Here is a 16,612-nt window from a genome sequence, read left to right on the forward strand (position 1 = left end):
CCATTCTGGCCTCAAAAGTTAAAACACACAACTTATTGCTTACTGTAGTCCAGCAGATGCTTCTAATCATGCTTTAAGTAGGAAACAAATAGGAGTTAACAAAGAAAAGAATTCACAACTGGAAAATGGTTCTAATTGATTGAAAATAAAAATAAGATCGAATAGAATCTTGACAACCAGAACTAAAGAAAATACTGAAGACATTTTGAAGCAAAATTTCCACACATTTAAATCCAATATTTAATTTTTTTTTTCACATAAGTCAGAGCTAAGTTTACCCTTCAGTTTCCTAAAACTGATTAGTAAAAGCTTTGGGGAAAGTTTTATCTAGCAAAACTTCTTCTAACATTTGATATTCATGTATTTCTATAAATGCAAAAAATGTATTCACCCCACATTCCAAATCACTGGGCCAGTTTAAATATATATAAATCCCTAAAAACAAACAACAATAATAACAAAAAATTCTTCTATACATATTCTTCACTTTCACAAAGGTCCTTTGATAACAAATATACATTTTATAGTATGTGAGATGTCAAACTACTAAAAAGATTATAAGATCAAGAACTCACATAAAATATCTACTTAAGTAATAGAATAATTTTGATGTCTGGATTTAATAATCTTAAATACACTCAGACTGCTATTTTCCCATTTAATTTATTGTTTAGTAAAAATTATTTACTTAGTTTGGATTGGTCACCTATAGAAAAGATCTGAACCAGCGGGAGGTCATGTCCACAACGCAAGGCCAATGTAGAGCAAAATGATTTTATTGCATGCGCCTGGGTGCAGGTGGGCTGAGCCAAAAAGGGGTCAGCCTCAAATAACAGTTGGGGTGTAGGTTATGACTCTACTTTTAGCTTCCGGCGGTTCCTGCTGATGTACTCTGCCTGGCCCACTGTCCACTCTGCAGTTGGACTGGTCTGTATCTCGTCCTGCATCTGCTGGGTGATGCATTGTCTTGTGGATGATCCAGATAATCTGACTCAACACTATACAGTTATTTAATTTTGGACTTACAGTTTGGTCCAGTTAAAATTCCAGTCTAGATATAAATGCCTGATGAGTGCTCCTGAATTTGTTCTTATGATATAAAATGTTAAATTAGCCTAAATTATTAATTTTACTGACAGTCCTCTGACTTTGTGCCCTTGATTTTTATTTTAAAGACATTTCCTTTACACATTGAAAAATGAAGGAGAGAGGAAAAACAACTTAAAATTCACAGGACATGTTTTCTCCGATTCAAAAATCGCTTACTGTTTCTAGTTTGTGCTCCCGAGGCTCGTCTTTCAGCCATGTTGTAGCTGTCATGACCCCCGCTTCCACCTGGCCTTCTCGCTACAAAGAATGCAAACAACTGTGTAAAATACAGGGTGACAAACCCCAGATAAACAACAGCAACGGCATGCTAAAACCTAGAGTTGAAAAGGAAAACGAAGTGCAGCTTGCTTTAGCTCTCTTAATGTTATGTTTCAATTTGCTAATTAAGGAACTCAGATACATTTTATATAACAGTTAAAAATACTCTAATTCTTAGGTGGTGTGGTGGCACTGCACATGCATGCTGGGCCCTTAAGATACTCCTATTTCTTGTTTTAAAGTTTATTTTTTACAAATAGAAAACTAATATTTTTTCAGCCAACTTCATTAAAAACTCTAATAGGTGAGGGAGAGGGCAAAATGTTATATATGTACACACAGTAATCATTCCATAATAACCATGTCTATATAATAACTATAGTAAGGACATAAGGCATTGTCTACATTTCAAACAGTACAGATAATACTGAATATTGAGGACTTGATATCCTTGCCTACATTGCCAGTGTACTTATTGTTCATATTTATTAAGATGTTTATTGATTCCTTAGGTGTAGTAGACATCAAAATAAACAGGTCCAATCTAATAGGAAACTAAAAAAAAAGGTCTTAATTATATAATAGGTTTGCTACATCTTTTGGGAAAGTATTTATACATTTAAAGCTTTTGGTATATCATTTAGCAGAGGTATTTAATTTGCCTAAATTCAAGAATATTAAATTTTCCTTCAAAGGAAATTGATATATTTTTCTTTTTAAGTCTCTATTTGTTGATAGAACAAGGAGAAATAATACTACCATCACCAGAGTTACAAATGTCCAACTCATGAATACACAGACATACCAGTGGCATGGTTCCAGCCACCTGGTATCCAGGGCAACAAGTGAGAATTTCCCCCACAGATCTTTAGAGAATGATGAACAGTTCCTAAATTGCCATACTTTTCTTCCCATGTCTAAAGGCTATTACTGCAAGTAGTGGGAGCCTCCTGGGCAGGACTGCCTTTTATCTTTTCAACAGCTGCTAAATGGCTATGACAGAGCCAATTGACAGTACCAATAATCGCTCAAGCAATCAGAACCCCTTTGTGACAGGTAAATGGCAACCACAGTTTTCTGTTGCAGTGCAGCCCGACACCTTGGAGTCATCATTAATTCTGCTCTTTTCCTCATACCCTCTGTCTGATCCATCACTATCACCCTGGCCCAAACCACTGTCATCTCTCCGCTGGATCATTACCTCACTTCTTGCTTCCACTGTCTAATTCTTAACATTTAATCTAGATCAGCGGTTATCAACCTGTGGGTCGTGAGCCCTTTGGGGGTGGAATGACCCTTTCACAGGGGTCGCCTAAGACATAACAGTAGCAAAATTACAGTTATGAAGTAGCAACACAAATAATGGTCAGGGGTCACCACAACATGAGGAAATGTATTAAAGGGTTGTGGCATTGGGAAGGTTGAGAACCACTGATCTAGGTAATACAGATCAGACTATGTCATTCTTCTGTTCAGAACCATCTAATTGCTTTTTGTTTCCCTCAAAGTCAAAGTTCCTGTATGACCTGGCTTCCATGTCATCTCTCTGGCCCCATCTCGCTCTCTTGCTTACTCCACTCCAGCCACTCTGGCCTCCCTGACATCCTGAAATCATGCTGGGCATTCTCAGCCCTGAGGGCCTTTGCATTTGTTCCTATGTTTATCACATCTTCCCTAGTCTCTTCAAAGGATCAAATACAGTCTCACAGTGGGCTCTTCTTTGGCCTCTCCATTTATAATTCAAACGCTGTCTCCTTGACAATCTCCCTATTTCCCTTCTCATTCTCATTTTTTATTGAGGTACATTTTACATATAATACTGTATACATTTAAGGTGTACAACATGTTGATTTCATACATTTATATATTGCAATATGATTACCACCGTAGCTTTAGCTAACATCTCTATCATGTCACATAATTATCTTTTGTGTGTGTGTGTGGTGAGAACATTTATGATCTAGTCCCTTCGCAATTTTGAAGTATACAGTAGAGTATCGTTGACTATAATCACTATGCTGTGCATTAAATCTCAGAACTTATTCATCTTCTACCTGCTCTATTTTTGGCCTTGGAACCTATCATCATAATACTCTATGCTCCACTTATTTTTTTCTGCTTATTATCTGTCTCTTCCAAATGTAATATAATTTTTTTTAGGCAGGATTGTTTTTGTATATTTTATTCATTTCTGTATGCCCAGCTCTATGAACAGTACATGACATTTAGTATCAATAAATATTTGTGATATGAACTCTCAATATCTAACTCTAAAGATTAACTATGATATAGATTTTAAAAGTCAATGAAAATAGAACTAAACTGCTTAGAAATTATCAGATTAAAAATGTTCTATACATTCTACATCTTAAAACATTTTAAAAGGAATTTACTACAGCCTTTAAAATTAAAATGTATCACAATGATTGAAATTCTTCTCTTATGTTGTGATATATGCTTTCATTATACAGGGCTTAGAATTAGAATTCTGGCCAAAAGCAGCATGAATCTAACCAGCCGGAATAATTTTAAATTCTAGTTGACAATAAGTGAGCAATTTTAACTCAGTATTTAATAACTGATTGCCAATCATGTGCCTAGCAAGAACCACAAACAAAATAAGACATGGGAGTCCTATTATTATTAATGAACAAACACTCCTGGAGAAGAAACAAGATATATTGGAACAATCAGGGAACAAGAGAAATTTCAGTTTAATACCTTGTCATACTGCTATGTCTTACCTAACTCCTGTTTAACCAAAGAATAGGCGGCTCTTCTCATAAAATAGACAACTAAACTATGGCAGAAAATGGGATAAGTACTATAATGCTCATATATTTTATAGGTAATGATTTCAAATTATAAACATGAATATAGGCTGGTATGTTATGTAGTACTCTGAGGGGTGAGACCGGAGGAAGTCCTGGAGGGCAAACGACGCTCGTCAACAGATTAAAGACACAGAAACAAGTGCAGAACAAGAAACAACATATTCAAAAACATGAAAAAGATCAAAGAAAGGGGACTTTAAATGGGCCGCTCAAGTCAGAATCAAACAGTTACTATAAAATAAAAACTCAGCAGTAGACACTGGCAATTGTATAACTGTTGCAATATTCATAGGGTACAAATGATATACACCTTCCTGTTAACCATCCATCAGAGATAACTTATTAGCATTAGTTGGATTCATACTGGTAATGGCTTAATATATGCTTTCTGATGTTTCATGTTCATTATACATTGTTCTCTTCCACCTCCCATCAAGATGGTTTAAGTTCTTTAAGGACAGGGACCAATTGTTCCTTGAAAAGTTTTTATAGTACCTGCTGAATAAATGAAATATATTAAGGTTTTATTACAAAGTCCTGGAAGTTAAGAAAAATATCCTTAACTCCAAGACACAATTTTCTCATCTGTAATAGTCCAGGATTTTATGATACTCATATCAATATCAACTAGAAAATAGGTTAATATCCTTAGTAGTGTGGTATATTAAAGAATTTAAAATATTTTTTACAGGATATAAATATTCTGTTTGAAGAATAAGAAACATCTGTATGCTGAAGATGAACACAACTGGGAGAGTTTGAAATATTGGTGTGGAATTTTTATTGGGAACAGAAAACAAAAATCTCCATGAGACATGAGAGTGCATCTCAGGGAGTATTTGGTAACTTTTAATCAAAACACATTTCATATTTTTGTTTATTTAGGAAAGTCTCTTTTTTTAAAGTTCCTGACTTCAACAGCTGTTTCAAAATAATAAACTTCTCTTTCGCAGTCTGAAAATGGCACTGGTATTTGTGTGTGTACATTATTTATTAATATGCGTGGAAAAACCTTAGTTTAGAGGTATAATAACTCATTTCTTATTTCTCAAAAAGTAGAAGTTTTAAACAAGATATTTTTAATGACTAAAACCACAAATTTCTCTGAAGAGGCACTAGCAACTATATTTCAAGTTTCCTGAGGGAGAAAACCATGTTTAAAATATTACTGAAAAGGCCAGAGAACAATTTCACACCTCCAGGATGTCCTTCGTCAGACAAGCCCCTTGAGACCTCAATTTGAAGAGATTACAGACTCCAAAAAGCTCTCCTCGATGCTCTTTTGATCCTTGAACTGCTTCAAAATATCGCTTGGCATTTTCACTTCCAACTACCACACACTGAAGTTGCTAAAACAGAAAAAAACAAGATATTTTTGAAGTGTTTGCTCCAACAATATGTCAGAATTTCCTGGCATTCCATGTATATACACAGCTTTAGTTGGAGCAGGCAGATTCTCCTTAGGGAGGAAATTTTATTTTAATTTCCCTAGCAGATGTTGTCATTATGGTAAAATAATAATAATCTGGCCAGTCTTATTGAAGAAGAGATCTTATATTTCCTATTTTATCTGTTTCTACCAACTCAGTCAGGATTACATCTCTAAGGACTATCCACCTGACTTAAAATGTTTAATAATATAAGACATACATTTGAATTCACTTTTCTCCTTTATAGACTCTTATTACCATACGAGCTACGAAAACTAGTAGAAATAATCACTACATTACCAAAGTTAAATTATAATCTGAAGTAATTATATGACAACCATATTGGTGTCAAACTAACTGTGGCTATGGTTATGTTGTCAACTAACGGCAAGAACCCAATTACTGTTCAGAAACACAGCATCTTTGAAACAATTTTGAATATAGAGAGAATAATGATATGGAGCCCTTAAGGACATATAACATTTTTGTATCAGTATTAACGTGTCTCTTTATTTACTGGCTAAATATAATGTAAATACAATCTGATTAATCCCATGTACACTTTAAAATTTCTTGGAAGAAACAAAGAATGCAAAGAATGAAAACAACGTCAGTCTATTGTTGATAGAAGGATTAGTGTTATTGTGATTATCATCAGAGTGGATTTGTACTGTAATAAAATACTCGAGGCAACTAAAATTATTCTTAATAGCTGCCATTTACCAAGCACTTACTACATGTGTAGCATTTATAACACTGTAAGATATTATCTCCCTTTCAGAAATAAAGAAATTGGAGTTGCTCGATTTTAGAAATAAAGAAACGTAAGTTTAGAGAAATGAAGTGCCTTGTCCACAGCTACCCAGCTAGGAAGTGTCATTTCTAGAATTTATACCTGGGTTGGGCTAAATCCAAAATTTATACTTGTAATAAAAATTTTTTTACTTCCAGGATGTTCCTCTTAAAACAAGACTCTTGGAACCTTTGTTTGAAGTTATGGATCAACATATCAGCTTGATCAGTTCAATATCAATATCCCAGAAACATGAGCCCCACTCCTGGGAATACACAATCACAATAGCAACCAATGCACCTGATGCCTTCTTACCTGATGCCTTTTCCTAAAACACTGCATTGTCAGACTGCAGTACTACTAACTATAATTAGCAAAGTAATTGGTGAGCACTAAGTTTTCTACCAAAGTTTTATCACAGAACGTATTATTATTGTTATTTTTTCCTCACCTGAGGATATTTTTCCATTGATTTTTTTTTTTTTTTTTTTTTTTGAGATACAGTGGGAGGGAGGAAGGGAGAGAGAGACACACTGATTGGTTGCCTCCCACACAACCCCTACTGGGGCCAGGGATCGAACCTGCAACCCAGGTATGCACCTTTGACCGGGAATCAAACCTGCAACTCTTTGGTCTGAGGGCTAATGCTCTAACTGCTCAGCCAAATCAACCAGGGCAAGGCACATTATTTTGTACTTAAAATAAGTTTTCCAAAGTGGTTCCAGTAAAAGGCCAGATACATCCATCTGCGGGCTAATTATATATATTTTAAAAATCATATTAGAATTCAAGAGGGTAGGAGAAAAGTCAGTAACTGGAAAATGTAGCTTAGTTTCTAGCTTAAGAAAAACTCATACACAAGGCAATAAAATGACTGGATTTCTTCACAATATACAAGATATGTAAGAAGTACAAAGAAAAGAAGTCATATTCATCATGTTGAGAATTTCATGACCCGTTCCTCCATTTTCAAGTTCAGCAGCGTGGCATCTTCACACAATGCTCTCTGACCCTGTTTCTGTTTCTGCCCCTACATCTCCCCTCCTCTTTGTTGATCCTCCTGCCCCCTCCCTCCCATAAAGATCTTTGTGATTACACTGGACCCACCCAGATAATCCAGACAGTTTAAGGGGATTAGGATGTGTACATCTTTTTTTTTTTTTTTTTTTTAAATCCTCACCCAAGGATATTTTTCCATTTATCTTCAGATAGAGTGGGCAGGAGAGAGAGAAACAGACATGAGAGACACACATCAGTCGGTTGCCTCCCGCTGGCCCCGACCAGGGTCAGTACTGAACCAAAACAGAAGTACATGCAGACTCTCTGATCCGAGGGTTGATGCTCTAACCACTGAGCAACCAGCCAGGGCATGGATGTGCACATCTTTGGGGAACCATTATTCATTTCACCATAGTAGGGAAGTGCAAAAAGAACTATAGAGGCTTGTCAAAATGACACAGAAGCCACTCAGAAAGGGTTCCTAGGGGCCAAAAATGAGATAGTTTGACCATCAATATAAACAGTGATAGTCAATGTGTTGTAATGTTACTACGGTCCCATGAGTCCACAAGCTGAAATTAGAAGAGAAGCGGAATAAAGCTTTCTTGTAGTAGAATGCCAACAGATAAAAAAAAGAGCAGGAATAATGGAAATAGAAAAATCACCACCTGACAACCTTCATAGTGGTAGCTGATTCAGGTGGGAATCATCAGTGAAATGCTAAGGCAATTGGGTATAGGCTTGAGGAGGGACAGGTCACTAGCACAGTCCTAGAGATGTCCCTGTAAAATATTTATCAATTATAAAGGGAAAAAACAGACTGCAGTGGAGAAAGCTGGCAGACACAAAGGTTAACATCACCAACCATGGGGCGGGTCACCACCATGTGCCATCTGACCAATGCCACAAACAGAGTACCGCAATGCTTCCTACTACTCATGCCAAGGCTTCTGAGCTTGAGCCTGGACTTGAGGAAACATCAATGGACTTACATTGAAGGAGAGACTACACAAGAATAGGCCTCTCTCTCTTTTTTAAAAATAATTTTTGTTCATTGATTTTAGAGAGAGAGGAAGGGAGAGGGAGAGAGATAGAAACATAGATGATAGAGAACATCGACTGGTCGCCTCCTGCATGCCCCCATCAGGGATTTGGCCCACAACCTGGGCATGTGCCCTGATTGGGAATCGAATCCACGACCTCTTGGTGCATGGATCAACACTCAACCACTGAGCCACACCAGCCGGGCTAGGGCTTTATTCTTTAAAACTATCGAGATCATGAAAGACAAAGAATGCTTATCCCACATATAGGAAAACAGAAGAGACACACAAAGAAATGTAAACATGATCCTGAACCAATAAGGAAAAAGGAAACAGCAGGAAAGTTGGTGAAATCAGAATGGATTCTGTGGATTACAAGGTAATGTATCAATGTTAGTTTCTTGACTGGATAACTGGATTTTCCAAAGGATAGTAGAGGAAAAAAGCAAGTATCAAACAATCTGTAAAGCTGAGTGTTTATAATGCATTAAAACTAATTTTTTTATCCTCAACAGATGATATGTTTATTGATTTTAGAGGAAGGAAGGAATGGAGGGAGGGAGAAGGAGAGGAAGAGAGGGAGAAAGAAGGAGAGAAAGAGAGACATGACTGGTTGCCTCCTGCAGGCACCCGGACTGGGGATTGGACCCACAACCTTTTGGTGTGCGGGACGGTGCTCCAACCAACTGAGCCACCCAGCCAGGGTAAGCATAAAAGTATTTTCACATGTACATATAAATAGGAGTGTCCTTGTTTTGGGGAAATGTACTCTAGACAATTTATAGGTGATAAACCTGCAGTTTTCTCTCAAATGGTTCAGAAAAGAATAAAGATCACGGCTGAAAGAAAGAGAAAGCAAATAGGGTAAAATGTTAACAACTGGGGAATTTGGGTGAAGTTAATTAGGAATTATTTGTGCTATACTTGCAACTCTTTTGTAAACACAAACATTTCTTTCTTTCTTTTTTTTTAAATTGTCTTTATTGTTGAAAGTATTACAGATGTCCCTTCTTTTCCCCCCACTAACCCCCTCCACCCCACTCCTGTCCATCCCAGGCCTTAACCACACTATTGTCTGTGTCCATGGGTTATGCGTACATGCATGTAAATTCTTTGGTTAATCTTCTACTGCCCACGCCTCCCTTCCCTCTGAGATACTTAAGTCTGTCCATTTTGAGTTTATTCTTGTGGTATGGTGTAAATTGGTGGTCTAACTTCATTTTCTTGTATGTACCTGTCCAATTTTGCCAGCATCATTTATTGGAGAGAGAGTTATTACTCCATTGTATGCTCTTGCCTACTTTGTCAAATATTGAGCGTAATGGCTTAGGTCGATTTATGGGTTCTCTGTTCTGTTCCATTGATCTACATGCCTGTTCTTGTGCCAGTACCAGGCTGTTTTGATAACAATGGCTTTGTAGTATTCATTTGATATTCAGTATTGTGATCCCTCCTACTTTGTTCTTTCTCAAGATTGCTAAAGCTACTCGGGGTCTTTTTGGTTCCATATAAAGTTTTGGAGTATATGTTCTAGATCTGTGAAACATGTTGGTATTTTAACAGGGATTGCATTCAATCTATAGATAGCTTTGGGTAGTAAGGACATTTTAATGATGCTAATTTTTCTAATCAATGAACTCAGTATACGCTTCCACTTATTTTTATCTATTTCTTTTTTCAATGTCTTGTAGATTTCTGAGTACAGGTCATTTACATCCTTGGTTAAGTTTATTCTTAGGTATCTTAATTTTTTTGTAACAATGGTAAATTGTATTTTTTTTTTTTTTAGTTTCTCTTTCTGTGGGTTCATTATTGGTATATAAAAAGGCCATCAATTTCTGGATGCTAATTTTCTATCCTGCTACTTTGCTGAATTCATGTATTGAATCTAGCAAATTTTTGATGGAATCTTTAGGGTTTTCTATGTATAACATCATGTTATCTGCAAATAATAACAGTTTCGTTTCCTCCTTTCCAATTTTGAATGCCTTTTATTTTTTCTTGTCTAATCTCTGCAGCTATGACTTCCAGTACTTCGTTGAATAAGAGTGGTGAGAGTGGAATCTCTGTCTTGTTCCTGTTCTTAAGGAAACACTTTTAGTTTTTGCCCACTGAGTATGATGTTAGCTGTAGGTTTGTCATAGTTTTTATTATATTAAAGTATGATCCCTCTATTACCACTTTGCTGAGAGTTTTTATTAAAAATGAGTGCTGGGTGCCCGGCTGGTGTGGCTCAGTGATTGAGCATCGACCCATGCACCAAGAGGTCGCCGGTTCGATTCCCAGTCAGGGCACATGCCCAGGTTGCGGGCCAAATCTCCAGTGGGGGCATGCGGAAGGTGGCCCGTCAATGTTCTCTCTCATCAATGTTTCTATCTCTCTCCCCCTCTCCCTTCCTCTCTCTAAAAATCAATAAAGAAAAAAATTATAAAAAAAATTTAAACGGGTGCTAGATTTTGTCAAATGCTTTTTTTTTTTTTTTTTTTTTGCATCTATTGGTACGATAAGATTTTTCTTTCATTTTGTTTATGTAATGTATAACATTTATTGAGCTGTGAATATTGTACCAAACTTGCATCCTTGGAATAAATTCCATTTGATCATCATGTGTAGGACTTGTGTTTGCTGTTTAATGTATTGCTGGATCCAATTTGCTTATATTTTGTTGAAGATTTTAGCATCTATGTTCGCCAGGGATATTGCCCTATAATTTTCTTTCTTTGTAGTGGTTTTATCAAGTTTTAGAATGATGATGATGCTGGCCTTGTAAAAAGAGCTTGAAAATTTACCCTCTCTTGAATTTTATAAAAGTCTTGAGTTTGAGGAGGATAGGTGTTAATTCTTCTTTGAATATTTGGTAAAACTCGCCTGTAAAGCCATCCTGTCCAGCACTTCTGTTTGCTGGAAGTTTTCTGTTTAAAAAATAATAATTTTTTTTTTTCTTTATTGATTTTAGAGAGAGAGGAAGGAAGAAGGAGAGAGAGAGAGATGGAAACATCGATGAGAGAACATCGGTTGGCTGCCTCCTGCATGCCCCTCCTGGGGATCAGGCCCACAACCTGATCATTTGCCCTGACCAGGGATTGAACCAGTGACCTCTTGGTGCATGGGTCAACGCTCAACCACTGAGTCACACCGTCCAGGCTGCTGGGAGTTTTTTGATTACTGCTTCAATTTCATTAGTTATTATTGGTCTATTCAGGTTTTCTGATTCTTCCCAATTCAGTTTTGGAAGATTGTATGTTTTGAGGAATTTGTCCATTTCACTCAGATTGCCCAATGTGTTGGCATATAGTTGACAGTAATATTTTCTTCCAAACCTTTGTATTTCACTGGTGTTAGTTGTTACTTCACCTCTTTCGTTTCTGATTTGTTACCTACAAAGGAGCTCCCATAAGGCTGTCAGCTTATTTCTCAACAGAAACACTACAGGCCAGAAAGGAATAGAATGAAGTATTCAAGGTAATTAAAAGCAAGGATCTGAAACCAATACTATTCTATCCAGCAAGGCTATCCTTCAAAATAGAAGATAAATAAAGAGCTTCCCAGAACAACAACAACAAAAAGGCTAAAAGAGTTTATTACCACCAAACCTTCATTGCAAGAAATGTTAAAGAGACTGCTGTAATAATAAGAAGAAATAGAGAGAGGAGAGAGAAACACAGGCATAAAGAATAAAAATGGCAATAAATAAGTACCTATCAGTGATATTGAGAATGGAATAAATACTCTAAGCAAAAGACATACAGTAGCTGATTGGATATGAAAACATGACCTACATATATGTTGTCTTCATGAGACTCACCTCAGAACAAAAGTCACCTAGGCAAGAATCTTTCTTTGTGGAAAATTTTAAATTAAACATTCACTTTCTTTGACAATATAAGGCTATCATTTCCCCTTATTTGAAGTTATTGCTCCTAAATTCCAAGTATTACTAATAAGAAGTTAGATGTCCATGTAATTCTAGTACTATTGTAAGTAACTTTTTTTCCTCTCGAGAAAGCTTATCTCAGAAAATTTTAAGGATTTTTCCCTTTATCTTGTTTTACAATTATATAAAGATGGTGCTAAGTGTGGATCTATTTTCATTCAACTTATTAAGCACTTGGTGGGCCCATATAACCTGCGGACTTGTTCTCTACTTTTTTTTTTTTACTTTATCAATTTTTAGAAAGAGAAAGGGAGAGAGAACCATTGATTTGTTGTTCCACTTATTTATGTATTCATTGGTTGATTCTTTTTTTTCAATCCTCATGAGGGGCGGGGGGCATCAATGTGAGAGAAACACATCGATTGGTTGTCTTCCGCACAACCCCGACCAGGGCCAGGGATGAACCACAACCAAGGTACATATGTGCGCTTGGCTGGAACTGAACCCGCTACTCTTTGGTCCATGGGCCAACATGGTAAGCACTGAGCCAAACCAGCCAGGGTATTGGTTGATTCTTATATGTGCTGTAACCAACTAAACTATCCAGCCAGGGCTTGTTCTCTATTTTTCACGTTTCTTTGACTTGAAGCTTCTTCCCTTCTTTTCCTTCTGTTCTCTTCTTCAACTATAAGACAGATTATGATGGCTAACCACTATGTTGTATAACTGAACTAATATACAAAATAATACTGAATATAAATTGTAATTAAAAAAAAAATTAAATAAAAATAATTTTTTAAAAAGTGAGATGATGGAACTTCTAGAGCTGTTCTTCATTTCCCCTAATTTTTCTTCCATGTGCTGTAGATCTCTGTCTTTTTGTGATGTAATATTGAATTGCTTGGCTCTTTCTTTTAGATGAAATCATTGCTCTTTGCTACTCAGCCTATCTTTGGAGTTTTTCATTTTTTTGCATCTCTTAATATATTATTTTTCCTAGTACTCTGTTCTTGTTTCTAGGGTCCTACAAGATCACTTACCATTTAAATATATTCTTCATATTTCTTTCATAATCTCTTCTACTCTCTTCTATTGTTTTCTCTGATGGTCTTTTTTTTTTTTTGAGTGCCTGTATTATTAGTTCCTATCATTCCTGTAATATTATAAACTTGGTAGCTTAAAAAAAAAAACAGAAATTTATTCTCTCATAGCCTGGAGGCCAGAAGTCTGAAATCAGTGTCACTGGGCTGACATCCGGGTTTGGGCAATGTCATGCTCTCTCCAGTCGCTCTAGGGGAGAAATCATTCTTTGCCTCTTCCAGCTGGTGGCTGCCAGCATTCCGTACTTTGTGACTACATCATTCCAATCTCTGCCTCTGTGGTTGCAATACCTTGTCTTCTCTTGTCTGTGTCAGATTTCCCATTGATTCTTTTTTAAAAGACCAATTGTGATTTAAGTCCTGTCTGGATAATCCACGCTGGTCTCCCCATCTCAAAATCATTAATTTAATCATATCTGTAGTCATCTTTTTCCCATTGAAAGTAACATTTACAGGTTCCAGGGATTAGGACCTGATGTCTTTGAGGACCATTTCAGTGTTTATTTTCCTAAAGTGATAAATAATTACTTTTGTTGGGTATTCATGTTTTCAAATATCTTACATGCTTATTTCATCCTATTCAGCATTGGGGAGGTGAAAATATTTAATCTCCTGGGAAGTGGGAGGAACTTTCTTGATTTTTTTTTTTTCGTTTGATTTTCTTTATTTTCTAAAATTTATTTTATTATTTTTTATTGCTGAAAGTATTACAGATGTTCCCCCCCCCCTTTTTTCCCATTGACTTCCTCCTTCCATCTCCCACCCCTCTGCCTTCCTCAGCCTAGTGTCCGTGTTAATTGGTTGTGCATATATGCATATAAGTTCTTTGATTTATCTCCCCGCCACCCCATTTCTCTGAGGGTTGTCAGTCTGTTCCCTACTTCCATGTCTCTGGATCTCTTTGTTCAACAGCTTATTTTGTTCATTATGTTCCGCAAATAAGTGAGATCATGTGGTACTTGTCTTTCTCTGACTGGCTTATTTTACTTAGCATAATACTCTCCAGGTCCCTCCATGTCGTCTCAAAGGGTAAGAGATCATTCTTTCTTAGAGTTGAATAGTATTCCATTGTGAAAATGTACCACAACTTTTTAATCCACTCGTCTACTGATGGGCACTTGGGCTGTAGAAACTTTCTTCCTGATTTCAGTAAAACGTTAGAGCTGTGTCTTGCTTCTTGGCTTCCCGTGCTTCTAATTATTGTTCCTCTTGGGAGCAAACAACTCTGTTGTCTGCAATTTGGTACGATGGGATAATACTGTAAGGGCTAAACCACCTTGTTGGGTCATCAATGAAACTGCAAAGAGTGGGTACCACTGTGGCCCCGAAGCTCCATTATTTTTTAGTATCTGGGAACTCTAAGCTTGGAATATTAAGAGTTACACCTACCTTTTTCAGTAGCCTTCTCCTGACTGAGTTTATTTGGTTTCTTCCTCTAATCTGATCCCAACTGCTTTTTGTCTTTCAGGGTTCCTTATAACTTCTGGATCACAGAGAAAACTCTTCTTGCTTACTTTCCAATATTTTTACAGTTTTTTTTTACCCCTAAATATCATTTTTGGATGTTTATTTTCCCCCAAAGATCTTAGAAACACTTGGGAGGTTAGAGTGTTTATGCCATATATACCCTTGGTTGAAAGTCCATCAATCTTTAAATCACTTTTAATTTTCTCACATGATTGCCATCTTATCTTTATTTGTGCCTACCAAGTTGTATGGCTGTATCTTCCCTAAGTGGCTCACATTTAAAAATATTTTAATAAGTAACTAGATCCTACAAAGTTCTGAAAACTTAAATTAGCCTCTTCTGAAGCCTTTCTATTATATATTATATAATATACATTCTCTAATAGACCATTTCATTTCACTATAGAGTGTGATTAATAGTTAAAAAGTTATACAGGCTGGGGCAAAGTAGATTTATAGTTGTGAATACATGAAACACAGAATTTATTCTTATATTATTATTTATTAATTATTGTGTTATTTTCCATACAAACAACTGTAAACCTACTTCTGCCACACTCTGTATATATAGTAACAGGACTAAAAAAATTTCATGTTTGAGGAAAGACTCTTATTTGTGATAGGCTAAGATATTATTCTAAAGAACTCCTAAGTTGAAAAAATAATACCCTACTTTTTTCTAAGACTGATTAAATTGTCTAAAAAATAACTTTTAAGTAGTTGTGCTATACCAAGGAACAAAAAGATGAAAGGTTTCTTATAGAGCTAAATGCTTTAAGAGAAAACAAAAACTGCTGTGTACAATTCTATTTTTAGAATTAAGAAAACAGCATTAATTTAAGATTGGATCATTCTTAGGTTAACTACCACCACATGTGGCAGATGTTTGCTCTTAAAGAGATGCCAATTCAATATATAGGGAGTAATTCAAATTTAACATTTATAATTAAACTTGAACCTCATTCCAGATCTTCTCAAGTCAGCAGTTATAAACTACATAAACTTTGTTTATTTAGAGGCATCAATGGAATAGTAATTGATACCCTAAGGATATTAAAGAGTTAATGCAATTTTAGATAAATACTAAAAGCCCCGGCACAGTAGTTAGGGCCCTTGAGCTTGAGTCCCGTAATTCTATTTACTGGGGCGGCTCTGGGTCCCAGTTTCATGATGTACAACATGAAACCACTGCATTAGCTATCTCTAAGGCATTTCTCTTCACTCTTCTTCATGCCGTGGCATACACAGAAAATGGTAACGTACCAAACGAACACCTACCTGGAATAAAGGGAGACTGTTACTCGAGGCTGGGAGCTGGCTTCAATAATCTCACACTCAGAGTTGTGGGATCAGTGTCTCAGTGCACCTGTAGCCCATCTGTGGCATACCATTGTGTCTTGGCCCACAGTTTGGGAAACTGTGACCTTGCCACTCTAATTGTGGTCTACAGACTAGTCATTTTGGCACTCCTCGGAGCTTGTTAAAAATGCAGAATCTTGGGCTCCACACAGACCTACTAAATCAGAATCTGTATTTTAAAGATTCCCTAGTTGATTCATGTGCACATTAAAGTTTAAGAAGTACTGCTCTAAGAAATTTCAGCTCCAAAATTTAATGAACTTAAGAATCTGTTTTATAGAAGTATATTCTAGAGCATATTTCATAATCTTATTAAATGCCATATTACAATTAGAGTACAATTAA

General features: G+C 36.3%; 1 protein-coding gene across 1 annotated transcript in view; it reads right to left on the bottom strand.

Moving 5' to 3' along the window:
* ERCC6L2 (ERCC excision repair 6 like 2) overlaps positions 1–16,612 on the bottom strand; it is a 145,612-nt gene that overhangs the window by 46,406 nt on the left and 82,594 nt on the right. The window contains exons 14-15 of the mRNA XM_036260814.1: positions 5,399–5,551; positions 1,267–1,347 (exon numbers count right to left, since the gene is read on the bottom strand). Coding sequence (XP_036116707.1) covers positions 1,267–1,347; positions 5,399–5,551 — 234 coding nt within the window. The remainder of the gene's footprint in view (positions 1–1,266; positions 1,348–5,398; positions 5,552–16,612) is intronic.

The sequence above is a fragment of the Molossus molossus genome, unplaced genomic scaffold (assembly GCF_014108415.1).
Source record: "Molossus molossus isolate mMolMol1 unplaced genomic scaffold, mMolMol1.p scaffold_m16_p_14, whole genome shotgun sequence".
Taxonomy (NCBI): Eukaryota; Metazoa; Chordata; class Mammalia; order Chiroptera; family Molossidae; genus Molossus; species Molossus molossus.